General features: G+C 40.5%; 1 protein-coding gene across 1 annotated transcript in view; it reads right to left on the bottom strand.

Moving 5' to 3' along the window:
* NKAP (NFKB activating protein) overlaps positions 1-18315 on the bottom strand; it is a 133055-nt gene that overhangs the window by 83601 nt on the left and 31139 nt on the right. Inside the window, exons 4-5 of the mRNA XM_069212167.1 lie at positions 10327-10437; positions 7639-7687 (exon numbers count right to left, since the gene is read on the bottom strand). Of these exons, the coding sequence (XP_069068268.1) occupies positions 7639-7687; positions 10327-10437 (160 nt within the window). The remainder of the gene's footprint in view (positions 1-7638; positions 7688-10326; positions 10438-18315) is intronic.

Here is an 18315-nt window from a genome sequence, read left to right as displayed (position 1 = left end):
GAGTATTGTAAGCTCATTAAGATGAAAGTCTGTCTTCACTTTATGAATTAACTTGGGGTTGGTTTGTAATATCACTCTGTCCTCTCAGAATTGCAAATATGTTTTTTTCACTGTGAATGCTTGAATTTCACGTATTTTCCTAGCACACGTCAAGGCTAGTAATAGTGCCACTTTTTACAAGAGAAATTTTACATTAGCCGTAAGAAAAGGTTCAAATGAAGCCTTCATCAAACTGCGAAAGGACCAACTTAAGATGCCAAGACGAAGGAGGTCTCTTTTATGGAGAAAAGACTTGGAACGCCTTTGAAGAAACTCTTTGATAAAGTCTATTTGACCATAGAGATGATGAACTAGATGATCTCCTAAATCTGGATATAGCTGCTAAGTGCACTTTAATCGAAATATAACCAGATCTGCAATGGGTAGATGTAGCAAATAGGGCAGAACACGTTCTGGTTGAGCTGAAAGAGGATGAATCTCTGATTTCTGGCAACACAGACAAAAGGGTTTCCTCTTTACCTGATAAGTCTTGTTAATAGAATCAGCTCTAGGAAGATTTTCTTTACAGCCCTGTAGGATATTCCAGCTTGCAAGTTCATTGTGTTCAGGAGCCATGCTGATAAGTGCAAGGACGCTGGATCCAGATGAAGTATTTGGTTTTTGTTCAATGTCAATAAAGCCAGAAAGGACATAAGGTGAATATGATGTTTCTCCAAAAGCAGGATTAGCTTGAGAACCAATACTGCCTCAGCCATTTCAGGGCTAAAAGAATTACCCTGCATGGTTCTTGGTTCATTTTGCAGAGAGTCCGCAGGATTGGGGGAAAACCATAAGCAAAGATCCCTGACCATCTTATCAAAAACGCATACCCCTGCAATCCCAGTTGTGGATACAAACTCGCGTAAACCTGGAGTTTTCAATTCAGATGAGTCGTAAACAGGTCTAGACTTGGTTTTCTCCAAAGGTGGAAAATATTGTCCAGGACATCTTGGATGAGCTCTCAACTTCTGGCAGCCGTTCCTGTTGCTGCGTAAGGTGTCTGGTATAACAATCTTTATCCCTGGTATGCGCTCTGCTTTTAACTGCACCTGATGTTTCAGTGTCCCCTTCCAAATCTTCTGGATTTCTTGAGAAGTGGTTGAGATCTAGTGCCTCCCTGCTTGCTGACAAAGTGCATGATGGTGGTATTGTCCATATGTATTAGCACCGACGCTCTTTTGATTCTGGGGAGGAAAGCCTGAAGACCCAATGCTGCTGCCTTGAGCTCCAACAGATTCATAAAAAGAGTTTTGTGGCGTGGAGCCCACTCTCCCTTGATTTGTAAATCCTGAAGGTGTACACCCCATCCTTATATGGGGGCATCAGTTGTCACCACAAAAATCAGCCGCTTGAGACACAAAGCTCAATCCTGTGGAAAGATGTTCGCTTTTTGTCCACCAAGAGAAAGATTCCTTCATGGTTGGAGCGATATGGACGATGTCTTCGGAGGACCTGCGGTTTTGGAGTCATTGTTAGTCCAATTCCTCTTGTAGAGTTTGCATTTGTAGCCGGCAAAAATGTTACTAGAGGAATGCAGGATGATACCATGCCTAGTAGGGATTTGAACAGACAAACAAACAGACTTTCTTTGCATCAATCCTTCAGCTCAAAGCCTTAGCCTGGTTTGTCTGTCTTTTGTGAGTTATGCTTAGTCCTGAATTGTCTAGAATGGCTTGCAAAAACCTTATGGTTTTTAATGGCTGAAGGGCAGATTTTTGCAAGTTGAAAGTAAAGTCTAGGTGTGTAAGCAGAGACTGACCTGGCTTAGTCCCCTTGACCGCTTCCTGGCATGTAGGGGCTTTCATTAACCCATCATCTTGGATTGAAAATATCTGATAACCGTTCTGCCTGAAGTGAGCTGCCACTGGAGCTAGACATTCTGTGAAAATGGGGAGGGCTGACTTGAGTCCAAATGGGTGGACTTTCAACAGAATTAATGCTGGCTACTCAGAATCATAAGAATTGTTAATGCTTTGGGTGAATGACAATGTGAAAATAAGCATTGTGAAGGTCAAGGGTCGTTTTGTAGTTCCCAGGTTCAGGAGCTGAAAGTGGTCTTGAAGAGTAACCATACAAAATTATGTTTTTCTAAAATGGGCCTCTATTCCCCTGTCTTTTTCTTGATCAAGAAGAAGCATGAATAAAACTGTTTTCCCTTCTGATTGCGTGGTACTCTTTCTATCGCATCCTTGCTAATCATGGTAAATATTTACCTGTGTAGCTATGTAAGATGAGGAGAGGATGACCCTATAAGAGGCGTACGAGGTGGTCTCTTTGTAAATTCCCATGTACAGCCTAAGTAGATTAGACCTAAACCCATTTTTCCATTGTGATTAACTTCCAATGAGTCCGGCGGCAGGCTGCAGTCGCCTCTGGTACAGACTTGTAAGTAATCAGCAAATTTGTCCTGTCACTGCTTGTTTCTCTTCCCTGGGAAGTTTGCTTCCTCCTTGCCGTTTGCTTGTTGTAAGCCGCTGATGGTGGTTGCCTGTATTTTGTTCAAGGTATTGTGGTCTGTATTGTTGCTGGTACTGTTGCGATCAATATGGTTGGTATCCTCCTCTGTAGGAGAACATATCCCTGCCTCTTGCCACTCAAAAATATTTTGCTGCGCCTTATCAATGTGTCTTTCAAATAACATCTCTACATCAAAAGGCATGTCAAAACTCTCACTCTGTGGAAGACAGAAGCACCTGCCATCTGCTGAAAGCCTGTGGAAGCAATATCCATCACACAATCAATAGTTTCTGAAGAGGCTGGCTCGCCTTCTTGTAGAACCTTTCTTATCTCTGTCTTTACATCCACTGGTAATCTCTGTCTTTACATCCACTGGTAACCAATTTATGTAAGGAGCGATACTGGACTCTATCTGTCGGACATACCTGCCAAGGATCCCCAGAGAACTGGCTGATCTAACGGTTAGATTGACATTGAGGAAAAGCACTTTACTATGTCATCCAGAGGTTTACCCTCTCTATCCACTGGCATTGATATAAGTGTAAAGGGGTTCTTGGGGCGGTGCTGAACTGCTTGCATTATGATGGAATCTGGTTTAAGATGTCCTATCTAAACAGGCCAGTGCATTTTCTGGCGTGTTATATTTTTTATCCAATCCGGGTAGGACAGCAGACACTGTTGCTGTGTTCTTCATACTTTTCACACCTTCCTTCCAGATATAGTCCACAACCAGGATAACTAATCATTTTCTAGCTGGCTCTTTAAAATTATTAAGAAAGCAATATGATTGCTTCACTGGCATTGATAACTCAAATGGTTTTGCTGCTCGCTCCATCAGAGTAAAGAACCTCCCAATATCATCAAGAGGGGAATGCAACGGATGAGGAGCTGGCGGTGAAGGAGCCGGTAGCAGGTAATCCTTCTTAACATGATACACACTGTGGTCATTTGGTACTTTGCATTCTTCTCTGCCCTCATTGAAGGACGTTATAGCATCCACAGGCAGAACCGCAATGCTTGAACAGGAGTTCTTTTTGGTGTATGAACTGGTGGGAAAAAAAGCAGAGTGCGAAGAGCCGGGGGTGGAATCCAGGAAAAGTGAATGGTTTGCAGTGGTAAAGTAGTCCAAGAGAGCTTTAGAAATATCTTATAATAGTTGTGAAACATGCTCTGCAAGTTGTGAACCAAAACTCTTGGTACCCGCACCATTTTCTCCTGAGGCCAATGATGTTAGTAGGGTTGGTAATGCTTCATACATTGAATAGACATCCATAAATTCTGTTCCTGAGAAATAATAATATACGTATTATTCTTCACTCACTTTTTGATATTTAGTTCTGAAGGAATAATTGCTGTTCCAAAAGGTCTGTCATCCTCTGAATCCACTACCTCTAAAAAATGAGTTGGTGGAAGAGGTGAAACCTTACTTGGATATGTTTGCCCAGGCATTATTGAAGCTAAAGGGGAATGAAATGATCTTCTCGTCAATTGTATCATAGACAATGGCTTTGTTGGAATTATCGGTGTCTTTGTCTTCAACAGCGTTAACTCTGTAGCCATCAATGGAGCTGTTGACTGTTTTCTCATTGAAGATGGCGCTGTAGGTGTAGAGGTCGTATGTGATGGGACATACGATGGTCATAGTAGACAGGGATAATTTCATAGATGACAGGGCCGCCTTCAACGGTATCATCTACAGTTTCGTCAACAGTTTTTTCTGTAGAGTGGATTTCTCAGTCGACGGAACAGAGGACGGCTTTTTGTAAAGTATCAACAACCTTGTAGAAGGTTTTGAAGGCTCTGATCTCGATATTTTTGAGGAAATATCCTCTTTAGAGTACTTATGCAGGCACTCAGGAGACAAAATATGATCCTTAGATGACCCAGGATGAGCCTTTTTGTGAAATTTGTTAGGTGGGCTATGAGACTTATGTCTTTCAGCCCTTATTTTTTTCAGAGACTTCCCTGCCTTAAATGAATTGTCATCCTCCATCTCAGAAAGAGGAGCGTCCCTGGTCTTAAGCTTTTAAAGCCATGTCAACAGCTTCCCATCTCTAGCTTTTATTGTTTTTGAGTAAAAGGTACCACACATCTTTCAGAATTTTACCTAATAAGAAAGGTGAAGTCAGTAAATGTAGTCTGAGTGAGCATCCTCAGAGTGCAGCCTCTTCTTGCCACAGGTCCCACAAGGTCTGAAAATACCTTTTTTGCTTAATTCTGACATTTTAGCTTGAAGGGTTAAAATAACAGATGAAGTGGCTTTGATCAATAGTTGTAAATCTGGTATTTGATAGAAAATTCTAGATAACTATGCAGGGCTGAGGGAGGACCCCTTCACATGAAGAGAAGTAGAAAATCTGAGGGAGTGAATTCTCTTTAGGGAGTGTTTTAGACGGTGCAGTTGTCTGATTGGCTGGAGTTTCGTAATTTTATAATGATGGAGACAGAAGTGACTTTTTTTTTCTGGGCTAAGTATGACTGGCTTATAGTGATTTTTAAATGTACCATGGGGCTCCCACTTTGACGATGGGGAATGATTCAAGCATATGAATCTATGAAAGATCCAATACTGTGCTTTAAAAGTAATACACAGGCCAAAATGGAGCCTGTTCATTTTTTTTTTAAATAGCACTCTATAAGCACTAGCCATAGGACTCTGCCACTTTAAAGGTTTCATTTGTGAAGCTACAATATTTGACTGCTCAAGGTACAATTCTAAGGCCTACATGTATGACATGTCCCACTTGTGATTCCTAAACAGTGACTTAGAAGAAATTACTATATGGGAATCGCAAATTGAAATCTACAACAATTTTGAATTCTTAATAGCGATTCCTATGGAGTTGGCACAGCTATTAGGAAATCAAAATTAAAAAAAAAAAAAAGACGCCAAATTGTTATTTCCTAACAGGAAATCAAACATATTGCATATATGGGCCTTAGTCCATCCTGTGATGATGCCAACATTGAGCACTCTGCCTTATGCTCTGCGGGCAGTCTCCAGCGTTAACAACAAATGAGTCAGCCACAAATGTACTAACTCCTACAGATGCCTGGTAGTCTAAAAATCTTGGTGGTTATTGAAGTGCCACTGAACTATAAACAACATTGCTCAAACTCAGCGTAGGGAGTACACATATCCCAATACAGTACTGCTCAACCGATAGTTGTGCTTCCATCATGTGTCAGATCAGCTTGTCTTAATTACTGACCACTGATGGCTTTTTGGAGCAGGTCTGAAGGCCTTATACATCAGGTTGCTACAATCTCAGGCTATTTACCAATTATACTAACAAGCACATGTATTTAACAATATATATATATTCTTTTCGTTGTGCTCATTCTGTGTGAATAACGCGTTAACTCCAGAATCTGTGCTTAACCTTTTGGTTACATATTAAAATTCTGGTTGGTCTACTCAGTCTATCATTCAGAGTTTTGTAAAAATAAGTTCAGTTGAGCTGAGTAAAGATTTGTTATTCAGCACCACAATGCCCCAAGGGGTGATCATCCGCTTTACAAATGATGTAGTTTGCTTCCTACTTTGAAGATTGGCCATTTATAATACTAACAGACATACTTAAATCTATCTGTCTATCTATGGGCTCAGACTACTCAGAATAGCCAAGAACAAGTCACATAATCAGGGTCAGACTAGAATAAAAAGACGGGCTGGTGCACCAGTATAAAAATGGCCCCCATTAGTGAACCACATAGCTGAAATAGTGACCACATTTGCAAATCAGGGTATTTTAGAACTTGTAAGGACACACTGTAAGCATACCATACAAGGGAGATTCCACTCATTTGTGTATGCTGCAGGCAATGCTTGTGGTAATATCATGGAACTCTACCGTAAAAACAAGCACTCCCAATGCCCCAAATTCTGGCTTTACAATAATGTTGTATAGCAACGTAAAGCATTATTAATAAATACCATGGGAATAAGTATGTATTTATGTGAAAGTAAAGAACTGCAGATTAATATTGGTTTAGGTTAAAAGGTCAGGTGACAGGTCCGTAGGTGCACTGAAGGGAATTCCGCCTGCATCTGGACTGCGCCCAGCACCAGGAACCCTGCCAGTCCAACCACCCAGAGGTACTCTACTCCCCAACTTCAAGCCCTGGACCCTGGGAGCCATAACAACTCACTTCTCCTAACTCAACATTCACTTGCTCCATGTTAGGTTGCAGAAGAAATGGTGGGTCTTAGCTATGGAGATCAAAGGACTGACAAAAAGAGCGCATTCTGAACCTTTATGGCTGAACAGAAAAACAGACTGAGAGTTTGCGTCAAATCAATGACGTTGTGATTGCTGGAGAACTAGGAGGCTTGAACAAGTGGACTGCAAATATAATTTAATGCTATATTAATATATACAAATAAAGGCAAATTCTTAGAATTGGCTTACTTATCTTTTTAAGTAAAGTTGAGTGCATTAAATAGTGATTTAAGAGTGTTGAAAGGTTAAAAAAAAACACTGGAATTACTAGGAACAGACCAGGAATTATTCTAGCAGTCCGGGCCATTTTCGTATCCCCCCCCCCTCTTCAAGCCCCAACCCCTCCCTCCAAAGCGATTAAAAGTGTAACGGAGAAAAGAGGAGGCCACTCACGGTCAGGATACCAAGATACTGGCTAGGATTTGAAGAGATTAAAGGAAGGAAAAAATTATACTAAATTAGAAAAATTACTTTAAACGTACCTATGAGTGGAACAAAATGGTTTTTCTGAAGCTGTAAATGTTTTTTTTGGAAATCAAAAGTGTACAGACATTCTGACAGAATATATAGAATAACTGTACTGGCATAGTGCACCTGACAGAGGCCTTTTTCGAGTCTTCATTATCTGCAGAACTCCTAAAGGGAGGAAATGTGATATAGTCTGAAGACTTCAAAGCATATTCTGAGGTTCTCACAAATAGAAAAGATAATTTCCTGTCTGCAAATTTACGGACACATGCTCTTCACCTATACCCATCAATAATTTATGCCTCAAGCATTTTACACATGACTTGGTTCAACCTGTTGTTTGCCTTTACATTCACTGTGACAATTTAGCACTCTAAATATTTTCATATCCTCATCCTCTTTACTGAGGAAACAATGAGACTGATGAACAAGGTGTTCAGCATAATCTTACTTTCTGTGTTTTTTCTTCTTCTTCTTTGCTTTCTTTTTGTCTTCTTCATCTGTAAAAACATAAATAATCATAAATACAATAACACTTGTGACTGAGTTGGTACATGACCTATTACTTTGTGAAGTTGATTGCATTACACTTCATTAGTTGTCTGCCCAACCCTATCATATCAGAGAGAAGCTTGCTGCAGCTGCTGCAGGAAATGTTTCCATAGCCAATAATCATTTAATCTATCACCCACTATTTGGGTGAAACATTTGTTTCTGTATGCCACATTTTTTCTGATTCATCTCAGATATTACTTTTTAGTCATTTGAAAGCCCACTTCATTTACTTGTCTGCTTTACTGACATTCACATTTTGCCTTTGCCCACTGTAGCAAATAGCATGAAGCAACGAGTTAGCCCACTTCAGCTACTGGCACACTTTCACTGTGAGTGATGGCGTTTTGCCTGTTTACAGGTGCACATTGTGCCTAAAAAGAACTGAGCTTCAGACCCAAGGCTAGTGGTCCAATATTTCAGTTAGTCAATACCTTTTTCTTTCCAATCTTTAAGAATGTTGATTTTTTTTTCCAAGTCATCCTTGTGTGTTAAACTAGGTCTTCAAGCTGCAGTAATTCAAAGCAAAATGTACCTTTTATTAGTGCCAGAGGGCTCGAGGATTTCTATAACCTTTCTAAGTGTACGTGCCTTATAGGCAGCACCCACTCAATACAATTAAAGTTATATCTGACAGATATTTATTTTTTTATTCAGAATTTCACTGCAAGCATAAGACTGCTACGTTTAGGTGGCACCATTTGGTTATTTTCTGTTTTTGTGGCATATGCTTGCAAAAAAACAAAGAAACATCCATCAGAGGAGCTTGCAAGATCACACTTTTTGGCTTTGCTAGTGCTTGTTTTTATAAGTGAACGTTGTGACAGTTTAGAGGTATAAATCCTCTCAGACATCAGATTCATTCATACCCCCAATGATCATTCAGAGATCTGATCTCAAGCCCAAGGCATAAGTCATGTGTGGCTTTTATGATAGAAACACGGCTACTAATCAGCTCCAATAGTCATGCTCTACATTTACAAATAGAAAATCATTTTTTACGTTGCCTTCTTCTCCCAGATTAAGTAACTGCTTTTATATTTTTTCCAAGTGTAATCTTCCAAGAAAAAAAAAATCCATTAGCACTCATGGTTTAAGAAAGACGCTTCTTGCTGGTTTCAATAAGATATAATCTAGCTTTTAACTAATGGATAGAATATAAACAATATTCCTGAGCATCCAACAGAAAACAAGTCTGCAGAGCAACCTTAGTCAACTGCATCCTTATGAGAGGGAGACAAATAATTACAAATGTACTACATCAAACTTACCAAAACAATAGCACCCACTAACGCCGTGAAACTAGTAAAATGTATTCAACATAAATTTATAAATGCCTGTTTTGTTAAGACTAGAGTTGCACTGAGCTTACTGAATAACATAAAGGCATTTTAATAGCCTGTTATACATTTCACATTTCTCACATAATGATCAAAAGCTTTTGTTTAACTGTGCAAAGCAAATAGGTGTTATTATTTCAGTCAAGCTTCAGATAACAAGCAAGGACACATATAGCCCTTTAGTGTGTGTTGCAACCAAATTAACACGCTCTTGCCAGTTAACAGAAAAAAAAAATCATATATCCCCATTACACAGGTCAGCCAAATTAGATTTGTTCACACACTCAGGTAGGTAGGTAGGAGGACTAACGAGAAAGCATTACAACGGGTTTTCTTCAATGTATTTGGAGGCTTAATGCAAAACCATAGCGTTTAAGCCTTTCCATAAATGCGATATTCCATGCAATTAAAGATGCCTACTAAATACTCAATGGATTCACAAAATATACCAAGGACAATCCCTGGATCTCACCAGATCATATTTATATAGCTATGTCTGTATTAAGCAAGGGAATGTTTGAGCTTTACATGGGCTAAAACAAACATTACTAGCACCATATACCAACTGAGAAACTGTTTCTAGGCATGGGAGTAACAGCTAAAAATATTCAGATACATTGATATCAGATGCTTGAGAGAGAACATGTTAATTTTGAACTGACCTCAAACATGACAAACTAATTCACATTTTTCCAAGTACACACATGCTCTAATGTGCCTACAAGTTGCTCACGATTTCCTTACTCCTAGTGGTCTACTATTTATATACATACCAACATCATCATTATTGACCCCTAAAGGAACCTACTACTTCACTGAAACTTTGTCCCAGGTATGCAGAAATCGGCAATTTATTGAGATGAGCTCCTTGCTGAGCCTAATCGCATTTTTGTGACTGCGGTCCTATGCCCAGTAATATGTACAAGTTATTTTAAATCAAAAGTTGGAACAAAAATGTTGTTGGTTGAGAGTCATCATTTACAGCACTTGTATAAATAGGGTGGGGGAAAAAAAAAACTTGGATACAATCATCATTTTAATGGATTACAGGTTTTGAAACCATTATTTGATTTGCAAACTATCGGACACTACTTACATATATACACAAATAGTAACCTACATGCTACTTACACACATACAAATAACTTCAGCATTTTATATAAGACACAAGATTGTAATGTTTCTTCTCACTGAAAGAACGGCAAAATAGTAAAATATACATGCTTTCAATTTTGCAGTTTTCATACCGCTAGAGTTGTTTTCAGATTCACTGTCACTGTTCTCAGAATTCTTTTTATGCTTCTTCTTTGCGCCTTTTCTCTTTTTTTTCTTTTTCTTCTTTTTCTTCTTTCTCTCTTCTAAAGAGACATTAAAAATTAGCATGTTACCAACAAACATCTGGTATTAAACATCAAGACATTAGAATTCTAGTTACTGGAATTAGAATTCATCCCTGAAAACTAGCCACAAAATATCTGGCTTATCTCAGTTCTTCAATCTTATGGATTAAGTCTTTCTCACCACAGCTCAAAATACAGGGAATATATTAATAACTTTATGTTTAAGGTCTACTTTCAGGAATAAAATAACATTTGCTCTACTGCCCAGTATTTGTCCTCATGAGATCCACACACCAAAGAATCTCAGAAATGGTAAAACAGTAAAGGTAAAATTAACCTCTTGCCTATACTTCTGCTTCCAACATATCCTACTGCATCCTTCAAGCACTAGTACACTTCAGGGTCAGGCTTTTCAGAATCACCCTAAATCATGGAGGGTGAAGGAAAGAATGAGGTAACTAGGGATATTTTACAGCTAGTGGATGAAGGTGTGTGCTTACTGTGTGCATAACACAAAACAGGCCTCAATTTTGGCAACTTGTGGTAAGAACAAGTTCCTCAAAAAAGCAACTTGGGTGGCCACTTTTCCAAGCTCTTCAGATTTCTTGGACTCCCAAAAGCATGCACAAGGAGTGTTGTGGGTTCACCTTAGTGCCTGGGTTGGCACCCTTATTTTAGCTGCAGGCCCAAAGATTGTGCCTTTTTGCATAAATTATTTTACTGATTTAATTATTAGCAAGGCTTGGTTATAATTTGTTGTTTTTTGAGAACATACAGTTGCTGGCACTACATATTTTATCAGCCCTTCATAAACATCGCACTTTGTGCTCTGTTCAAGGCTGTCGTGTTCAGGACAGCATATCATGCTGCCGTTCCAGGAGTTTAGAAGACAGTCCCAAATTAGTAGACGTCAGGCCTGTACACATAGAACAGTGCAGAGTTCAGTATATAAAACATTGCATAGGCTTAAGTGGGACAGAGGGGATTCCAGTCATGGCCGTTTTGAGAAGCACATCATCCCACTGACAGCTTTGCTGATCCTGGCGTTGATCCTTCAAATACAAAAAGAATAAGTGATAGACTGAATGCTAAATCCCTTGCTCAAAGTACCCATTGATTCAGGCTAACCTGGCTGAAGAGGGTTGATACCCCAAAACCAGTCCCAGGATGCTTGTTTCCGGTCCAGGGAGGACCTGACCTGACAGTTCGGGCTGGACTGTTCCCATGGGGAGGAGGGTCAAGATTGATTTGCGTATGGCCAGGTCCAAACTAGGGTGGCATGGTGAGCAAAAGAACAATGTTTTTAACCCAGATCTGTGACTGGGGGTGAGTAATTGAAAAGTGTCAGCACTCCATCCATCATCCTTTTGCATTTCTAAAGTCGCCCTATGTGGCCAGGGAAAGCTCAGGCGTGGGTCCCTTGCTCACTCTGCCACTGGATTCGAGCTAGCCTGGCTGATGAGGGGTGATGCTCCGAAATTGGTCTTAGGATGTTTGTTTCGACTCCATGGGGAACCTGGCCTGGCAGCTCGGGATGCACTTGTGCCATGGGTAGCAAGGTCAAAACTGATTTGCATATGGCTGGGTCCAAACTGGGGTGGCATGATGAGCAAACGAACAATGGATTTACCCAGATCTGTGACTGGGGGTGAGTATTTGAAAAGCTTCAGCACTCCGTCCATCATCCTTTTGTGTTGCTAAAGTTGCCCTAAGTGGCCAGGGTATGCCCAGTCGTGGGTCCCTTCCTCATTGTGCCACTGGATTCAAGCTAGCCTTACTGATGAAGGGTGATACCCCAAAACTGGTCCCAGGATGCTGGTTTCCACTTCATTGAGGACATGACCTGGCAGTTCGGGCTGGACAGTTCCCATGGGGTGCAGGGTCAAGACTGATTTGCATATGACTGGGTCCAAACTGGGGTGGCATGGTGAGCAAAAGAATGATGGCTGTAACCCAGATCTGTGACTGGGGATGAGTAATTAAAAAATGTCAGGACTCCGTTCATCATCCTTTTGTGTTTCTGCTCCTTCAGCAACCAGAGGGGACTGCTTTCATACAACAGGCAGACTTGTGCCAGCTTTTCCAAGTATGGGGTTGAATTCCCTTCCTTAGACTGGGTACGGAAGATATATTATCGCCACTATGCTGTCAGGTTTTAGACAATGGGTGTAGACTAGGACTATATAGACGTTTGTAATCATACAAGATAGTGAGGGGGTTTTATTTTCTTCACCTTGATTGTGCTGCTGATTACCGTACTGCTATTCTTCTGTCTAATTATCTCAGTCCACGCTTTTTACACTAGGATGCAATTACTTCAATAAATATATTGAAGTCCATTCTGCATCTCGTGTCCTGCCTCGGCATGTGTGAGTTACTGAGCGAAAGGTGTATGATCTATTTACCACAACTTTCCTGATGAATCAGTGTCATGTCTAGGTTGCCGCAAATTACTTCTTCCTTTTCAGGGTGAGTGAGGCACTGCGAGCTAGTCAGGAATTAAGCCGACAGCTTCCAGACGGTGTGAGACTGACTCAGTCACCCACGTGCAGTGGTGTTGCCTCCCTTAACATGCAGTTCTATTATCAGAGTAGAAACCGTAGCACATAGCACTACCGACGATGGTCAGGTACTTACCTAAAGGGTCTCCTGAGTAGCTCTTTCAAGCATGCCAAAGGTACCCTAATGACCTTATACAGAAACATCTGTGGTATTAGGGGAAGCCCTCCTCAGCTAGATAGGTACCACCTATCCTTGTCTGTAGGTTGTTCAAGCTTCAACCTTAAAAAGATTCCCAATTTGATGTCCCCGAATCCAAGACCTATCATTTGATATAGCAGATGCACAACCAGTAAATATAACAGTAAACTACGGACAACCAGTCACACAGTATATACTTGCTAATGGGCTCACTGACAAGGGTGGGCGTGTTACATCCCTGTAGAGGCACATAATGAGTACAGAAAAGAAATGTTCTATTCATGGGTCACTTATCCTGCAACACAGATTCACATACATTTCATACATACACAGTTGCAAACGTATTCGCACAGTACGGAGTTTATCATTATTTAGAGTTACCAATCAAGAAAAACCAAAACTGGTTTCAAAGCACCAATCAACAAGTAATTCAACATGTTAGATTAGGTCCCCTAATTAATGATAAACCTACATGGCCATCATTGGCTACAGATACACCACATCCAAATGTACAAAACATGCTGGTAGCACAATTAAATACTTTATATAACAATCTTGTAGATACATATATAGGCGCTTAATACAACTTGTGATATGGACCTTAAATACCTCCCCAGCAAGGGCTCTGTCTATAGTACAACTGGCTGTACCAGGGATAAAGCCGGCAACTGTCCCTACAGTAATGGGTAAACTACCAATCAAACAAGAAGAAATTCCGTTTTCGATTGCACAAAAAACAAGTCTGCTGCAAGCAGTGATTGCCCATACAAAAAGAATTCTCACAATGTGCTTGCCATTTGGAATGGTTCCTTCCATAGAGGACTGCGTTACTTGGGGCACAGCATTTGCTGCAATATATACAACCACACGGTACACCAACACTTGCAAATTTACCCGGAAGTGTTATACAAAATACAAAATGAACACAGGCAGCCTCTGCCCGGGATTTGGGGATGAACTCAATGGGAAATTTTGCCACAGTTACCTCAGTTGTTTTAAGTAATTCTCAAACGGGACGCAGCAGCAGGGGTAAAACACCAGCAGCTCTGAGATGTTTCTTAAAAAGTTCAAGAACGCAAGCTGCCGAAGATTATTTCCGAAATGTATACGAGTATAGGTCGGGATAGTCTGGGGGCCAGACCAAATAAACCACAATTACAAAATGATTCCGGTAAGGATAATACTAAGCAAGAGCAGGAGGGTTCTAAAAAACACTGGGATAATCAAAAATCTACTAAAAGATCAAACAAAGAGGAGAATCTCCGCAGTCGGGGACCTCACAAAAAAGATACAATCTTAGAAGTCTTGATACATTAAAGACTCCTGACAGATATTAGTATACTGATACACGTCTGTCTCATTCCATTCAGGACTCATCTGACAAACAGAGAGAGAGTGGGGGGGGACGGTCAGAACACCGAAACAAGTACGTGAAACTGAAAAAGGACTCAAAACGCTCTGTGGAAGTCACAACAAAAAAGGAGGAGAAACTTCCATAACATAAACCACAGTTCAAAAAGAAGAAGTTTACAGCATTTTCTTCTCAGAACATCACACATATTGAGAACATTACTGAAGAACAGGACGTGGCAGTGACACAGCAAGAGAGCTTCTGCAGGTGGCAGCAGCTAACTAATACCTAGATGTTGAATCCCCAGACAGGTGTCTCGCCCCACCCAACAGGGCCTATAAACTAAAAAGTCAAATTGAGGGGAGCATTCAATGCACAATTAAAATATTTTTCTGTGAAAAACTAACGCTAACCTATGACATTCTTCTGGCAGAAAAAGATTGGCCGTCAGAGTTAATCCAAAAGCTCCCACAAGGGGAAGATGTCATTTTATCTTCTTTCTTAGTCCTTGTTCCAGTGTCAGTAAAAGAAGCCTATGCCGCAGATTGCGATACATCGCTGGAGCCTGCGCCAGACCCAAAGATGTGGGTTGGGATAGGGATTTTCCTTTATCATGTTATACCTATACGGTTCAATCCACAGATACAATCTCAGTATCCAATAAAGCATGAAGCTAAAGCCTGGGTGAGAAATTCTCTCACAACTTGAGAACCAGGGAGTAATTGAACCCTGTGGATCTCCAATGAATAGCCCTTTATTTCCCGTTGCCAAACCAGATCATTCATAAAGAACAGTCATAGACTACAATTCAAAACTCACATAGTACAGCACATATGAACAATACAGTGCATAAAAAATACAAAACAACCCTGGATATTTCCAACTGTTGTTTTTTCTACCAAACTATAACACCTGAGAACCGATATCTAAGTGCTTTCTTTGTGTTGGGGTCCGAGCACCATTTTTGTCGATTCCCCCAGGGGTATAAGAACAGTCCAGGCTTGTTCTCTGCCCGTGTGACATCAATATTTACATGATATTGACTCTGTGGCATTGTCCTACATAAATCACATCCATCTGATGGATGATGACCTCAACACACACTTGGCCAGGGTAGATCACAAATGTTTTGAGATTTTACAACTATGGCTACAAATTGAACTTCAAGAAAACAAAAACAGCCTTTCTCAGTGTTTTGGTCCTGGGATTTGAGCTTTCAAATAGAGGGGAAGAGTCTGGCAACACAGTTGTAAGAGAAATGTACACAATTACAACCACCAAATAACAAATAAACTGAAATCTTTGCTTGGTTTCTTTAATTTTGGCAGTACATACATTCCAGATTATACAGATAGCTTAAAACCACTCTGACTTAATATGTCATGATTTCTCAATTAAACACTGGACACCACAACATAGACAAATTCTGAGATCACTACATACTGACATGCTAGAAGCAAAACACCTACACACACACGTAAACCAGACAAACCTGGTGATCTGGGTAATTCCAGGTGCCACTGGGTTCACATATGTCACATTCAATGAGGGTGCCACTGTACCTATTGCACACAAATCACATCTATACTCTAATGCAGAAATGTGTCTTGCTCCAACAGAAAAAATACTGACTGCAGTTCAGATGGCGGTCATAAAAGAGAGACCATTAGCCCAGAGAAAACGCATTATTGTTGTGACCACAATACCAGCCCTTGAGGCTGTTACCAAAGCTAGCTTTCCTAGTACGACTTGTCACTGATGCGGATTACATTTTTGATCCAAAACTCCAAACCAATAAGTTCTTCAATATGAACTAGAGTACCCTATGCCTGCAAATGCCATGCCTCTGGATCATCACAGGATGATAATTTACACTGATGGTTCAGTCCAACCTGCTGTAGGCACAAAACAGCAATACTCAGTGGCTTTTACAGCAGTTTGTGGAGTTATGAGGGATGGAGGCTTCCACCCTCTACAGACCTACACACAGTCCCAAGAGGATTGTACAGCACAGTTAGCAAAACTCAAAGCACTGCTCTTGGCACTGGAATATATGGATCCTGAGATTCCTACACTAACTGTATTATTTGTATTATTGCGTCAGTCCTTTAACGAACATCTACATTACTGGAGCCTCAATGGGTTTCAAAGATTTAAAAAGGGAACACCATAAAACACAAATTAGGTCTCTTGTCTCCAGGGCATACAGGGACACCGGGGAATGATGGGTGGTGAGGTGTATTTATTGTCCCTCCATCATCTCGAGGGAAAATTCAGTAGTGGAGCGATAAAACCAAGATTTAAAGCAATCCTTAACAGCTAGGGTACTAGGTACAGGTCGCAGTTGGATCTATCACTTGTATGTCCAGAGCGCATTAAACAATCTGCCCGAAGGTCTTTGGGATGGAAAACAACTTAAGAAGTCCTGTTCAGCATCCCTATGAACGTCCCAGATCTTGATGACCCTGGCACTGTACCAGCAAAAACACCTTTTGACATAAATGAACGTATTACCATCTTGCAGGAATTACAACAGTTACGTGATACGCATTCATCTGCATATACCGCCACCTTGGAAATTAGGGATTTACCAACATCCACAGGTGGAGTTCCTGAAGTTGGGGACCCTGTTTGAGAGAAAATTGCTGTGAAAAATGAGTTTGGCCCACCCTCCTGGGCACCAGTGCAGTTATTTTGGATTCACTGTACCAGAACTGTTATCTTACCACCGCTGCCTGGTTCAAAAGACAACCGTTTGTCTCCACTGACAAAGTCAAAGTGCATCACGTGACAGATCCTGCACAATAGAACACAAGGGTAGTTCCCTTGCCCCTCTCACTATCATTCAGGTAATACCTCTCCAGCAGTTAAACAACACTGAAGTTATTACCCTGAGGTTGGGGAGGGTGGCGAATGAACTTTGATCAATTCCTGTAACAACTGCTTCTATAAGAAACGTCCAAAATAGCAATCTGCGATTTTCCACTGAAACTCAAAACAGATAGGATCGTCTGATGAACCCCCGATTTATCTATCTACCAGTTCTCTTTCACCTGGAACATTTCCAGTTTTGCACCAACTGCTTCTGGATATTTTATGGACGTGGATGATTTGTCTTCACCCTCTTCAGTATCAGCTACAGTACCTGGGTCTGGCATACGTAAGCTTTTTATTTGTCTCAAACATAACTATTTGGTCCATCCATAGTATTACCTGTGGATTATACGGACTCTGTTTGCTTTCCTTCTTTGGATTAGATTTGTTACTGTCTTCTTTCTGCTGATACATGTCTACTATCTGCCTGAACGTTCTGCTGCTGAACTGGTAGATTAGATTTTTAAGCCTTATTTGTCGTCACACAAATTATGAAGACACTTATCCCTTGTGAACATTTCTGCTGTTCCAGATCTTGATGGAATTGTTTGGGATAAAGTACCCTTTGACATATTTGGTCCTACCGAAATGATTCAAATTCCATAAATATTCAAAATATCAATGAATGATCTAATTACACCTGGAGTTGTTTCTGATGACTGGGATGCAAAACAAGTTGATTCTATGCTCTTGGGGCTCTAATATTAAAACTGTATTTGAAAGTAAAGATGTTTACAAGTACACCGCAAATGACTGGGAAATGTTGTGTTATCACCATTATTTACATTGAGCTAGTACTCCAAGAGTAGTTTTTAACTATATACAATGGGAACATTGTCCAACTTAACCAGTGGGGAGTACAAAAACATATGTAGACAAATTCACTTATTTCTCTGGGCATGATGCTGCAAATGCTGAAAATTATTATTTTAATTTGCCGAACTCGAAAGCAAGGAAAATATTGCTAACCG

The sequence above is a fragment of the Pleurodeles waltl genome, chromosome 2_1, assembly GCF_031143425.1.
Source record: "Pleurodeles waltl isolate 20211129_DDA chromosome 2_1, aPleWal1.hap1.20221129, whole genome shotgun sequence".
Taxonomy (NCBI): Eukaryota; Metazoa; Chordata; class Amphibia; order Caudata; family Salamandridae; genus Pleurodeles; species Pleurodeles waltl.
The sequence above is the reverse complement of the archived record's forward strand: the minus strand, read 5'-3'. Positions and strand labels throughout refer to the sequence as shown.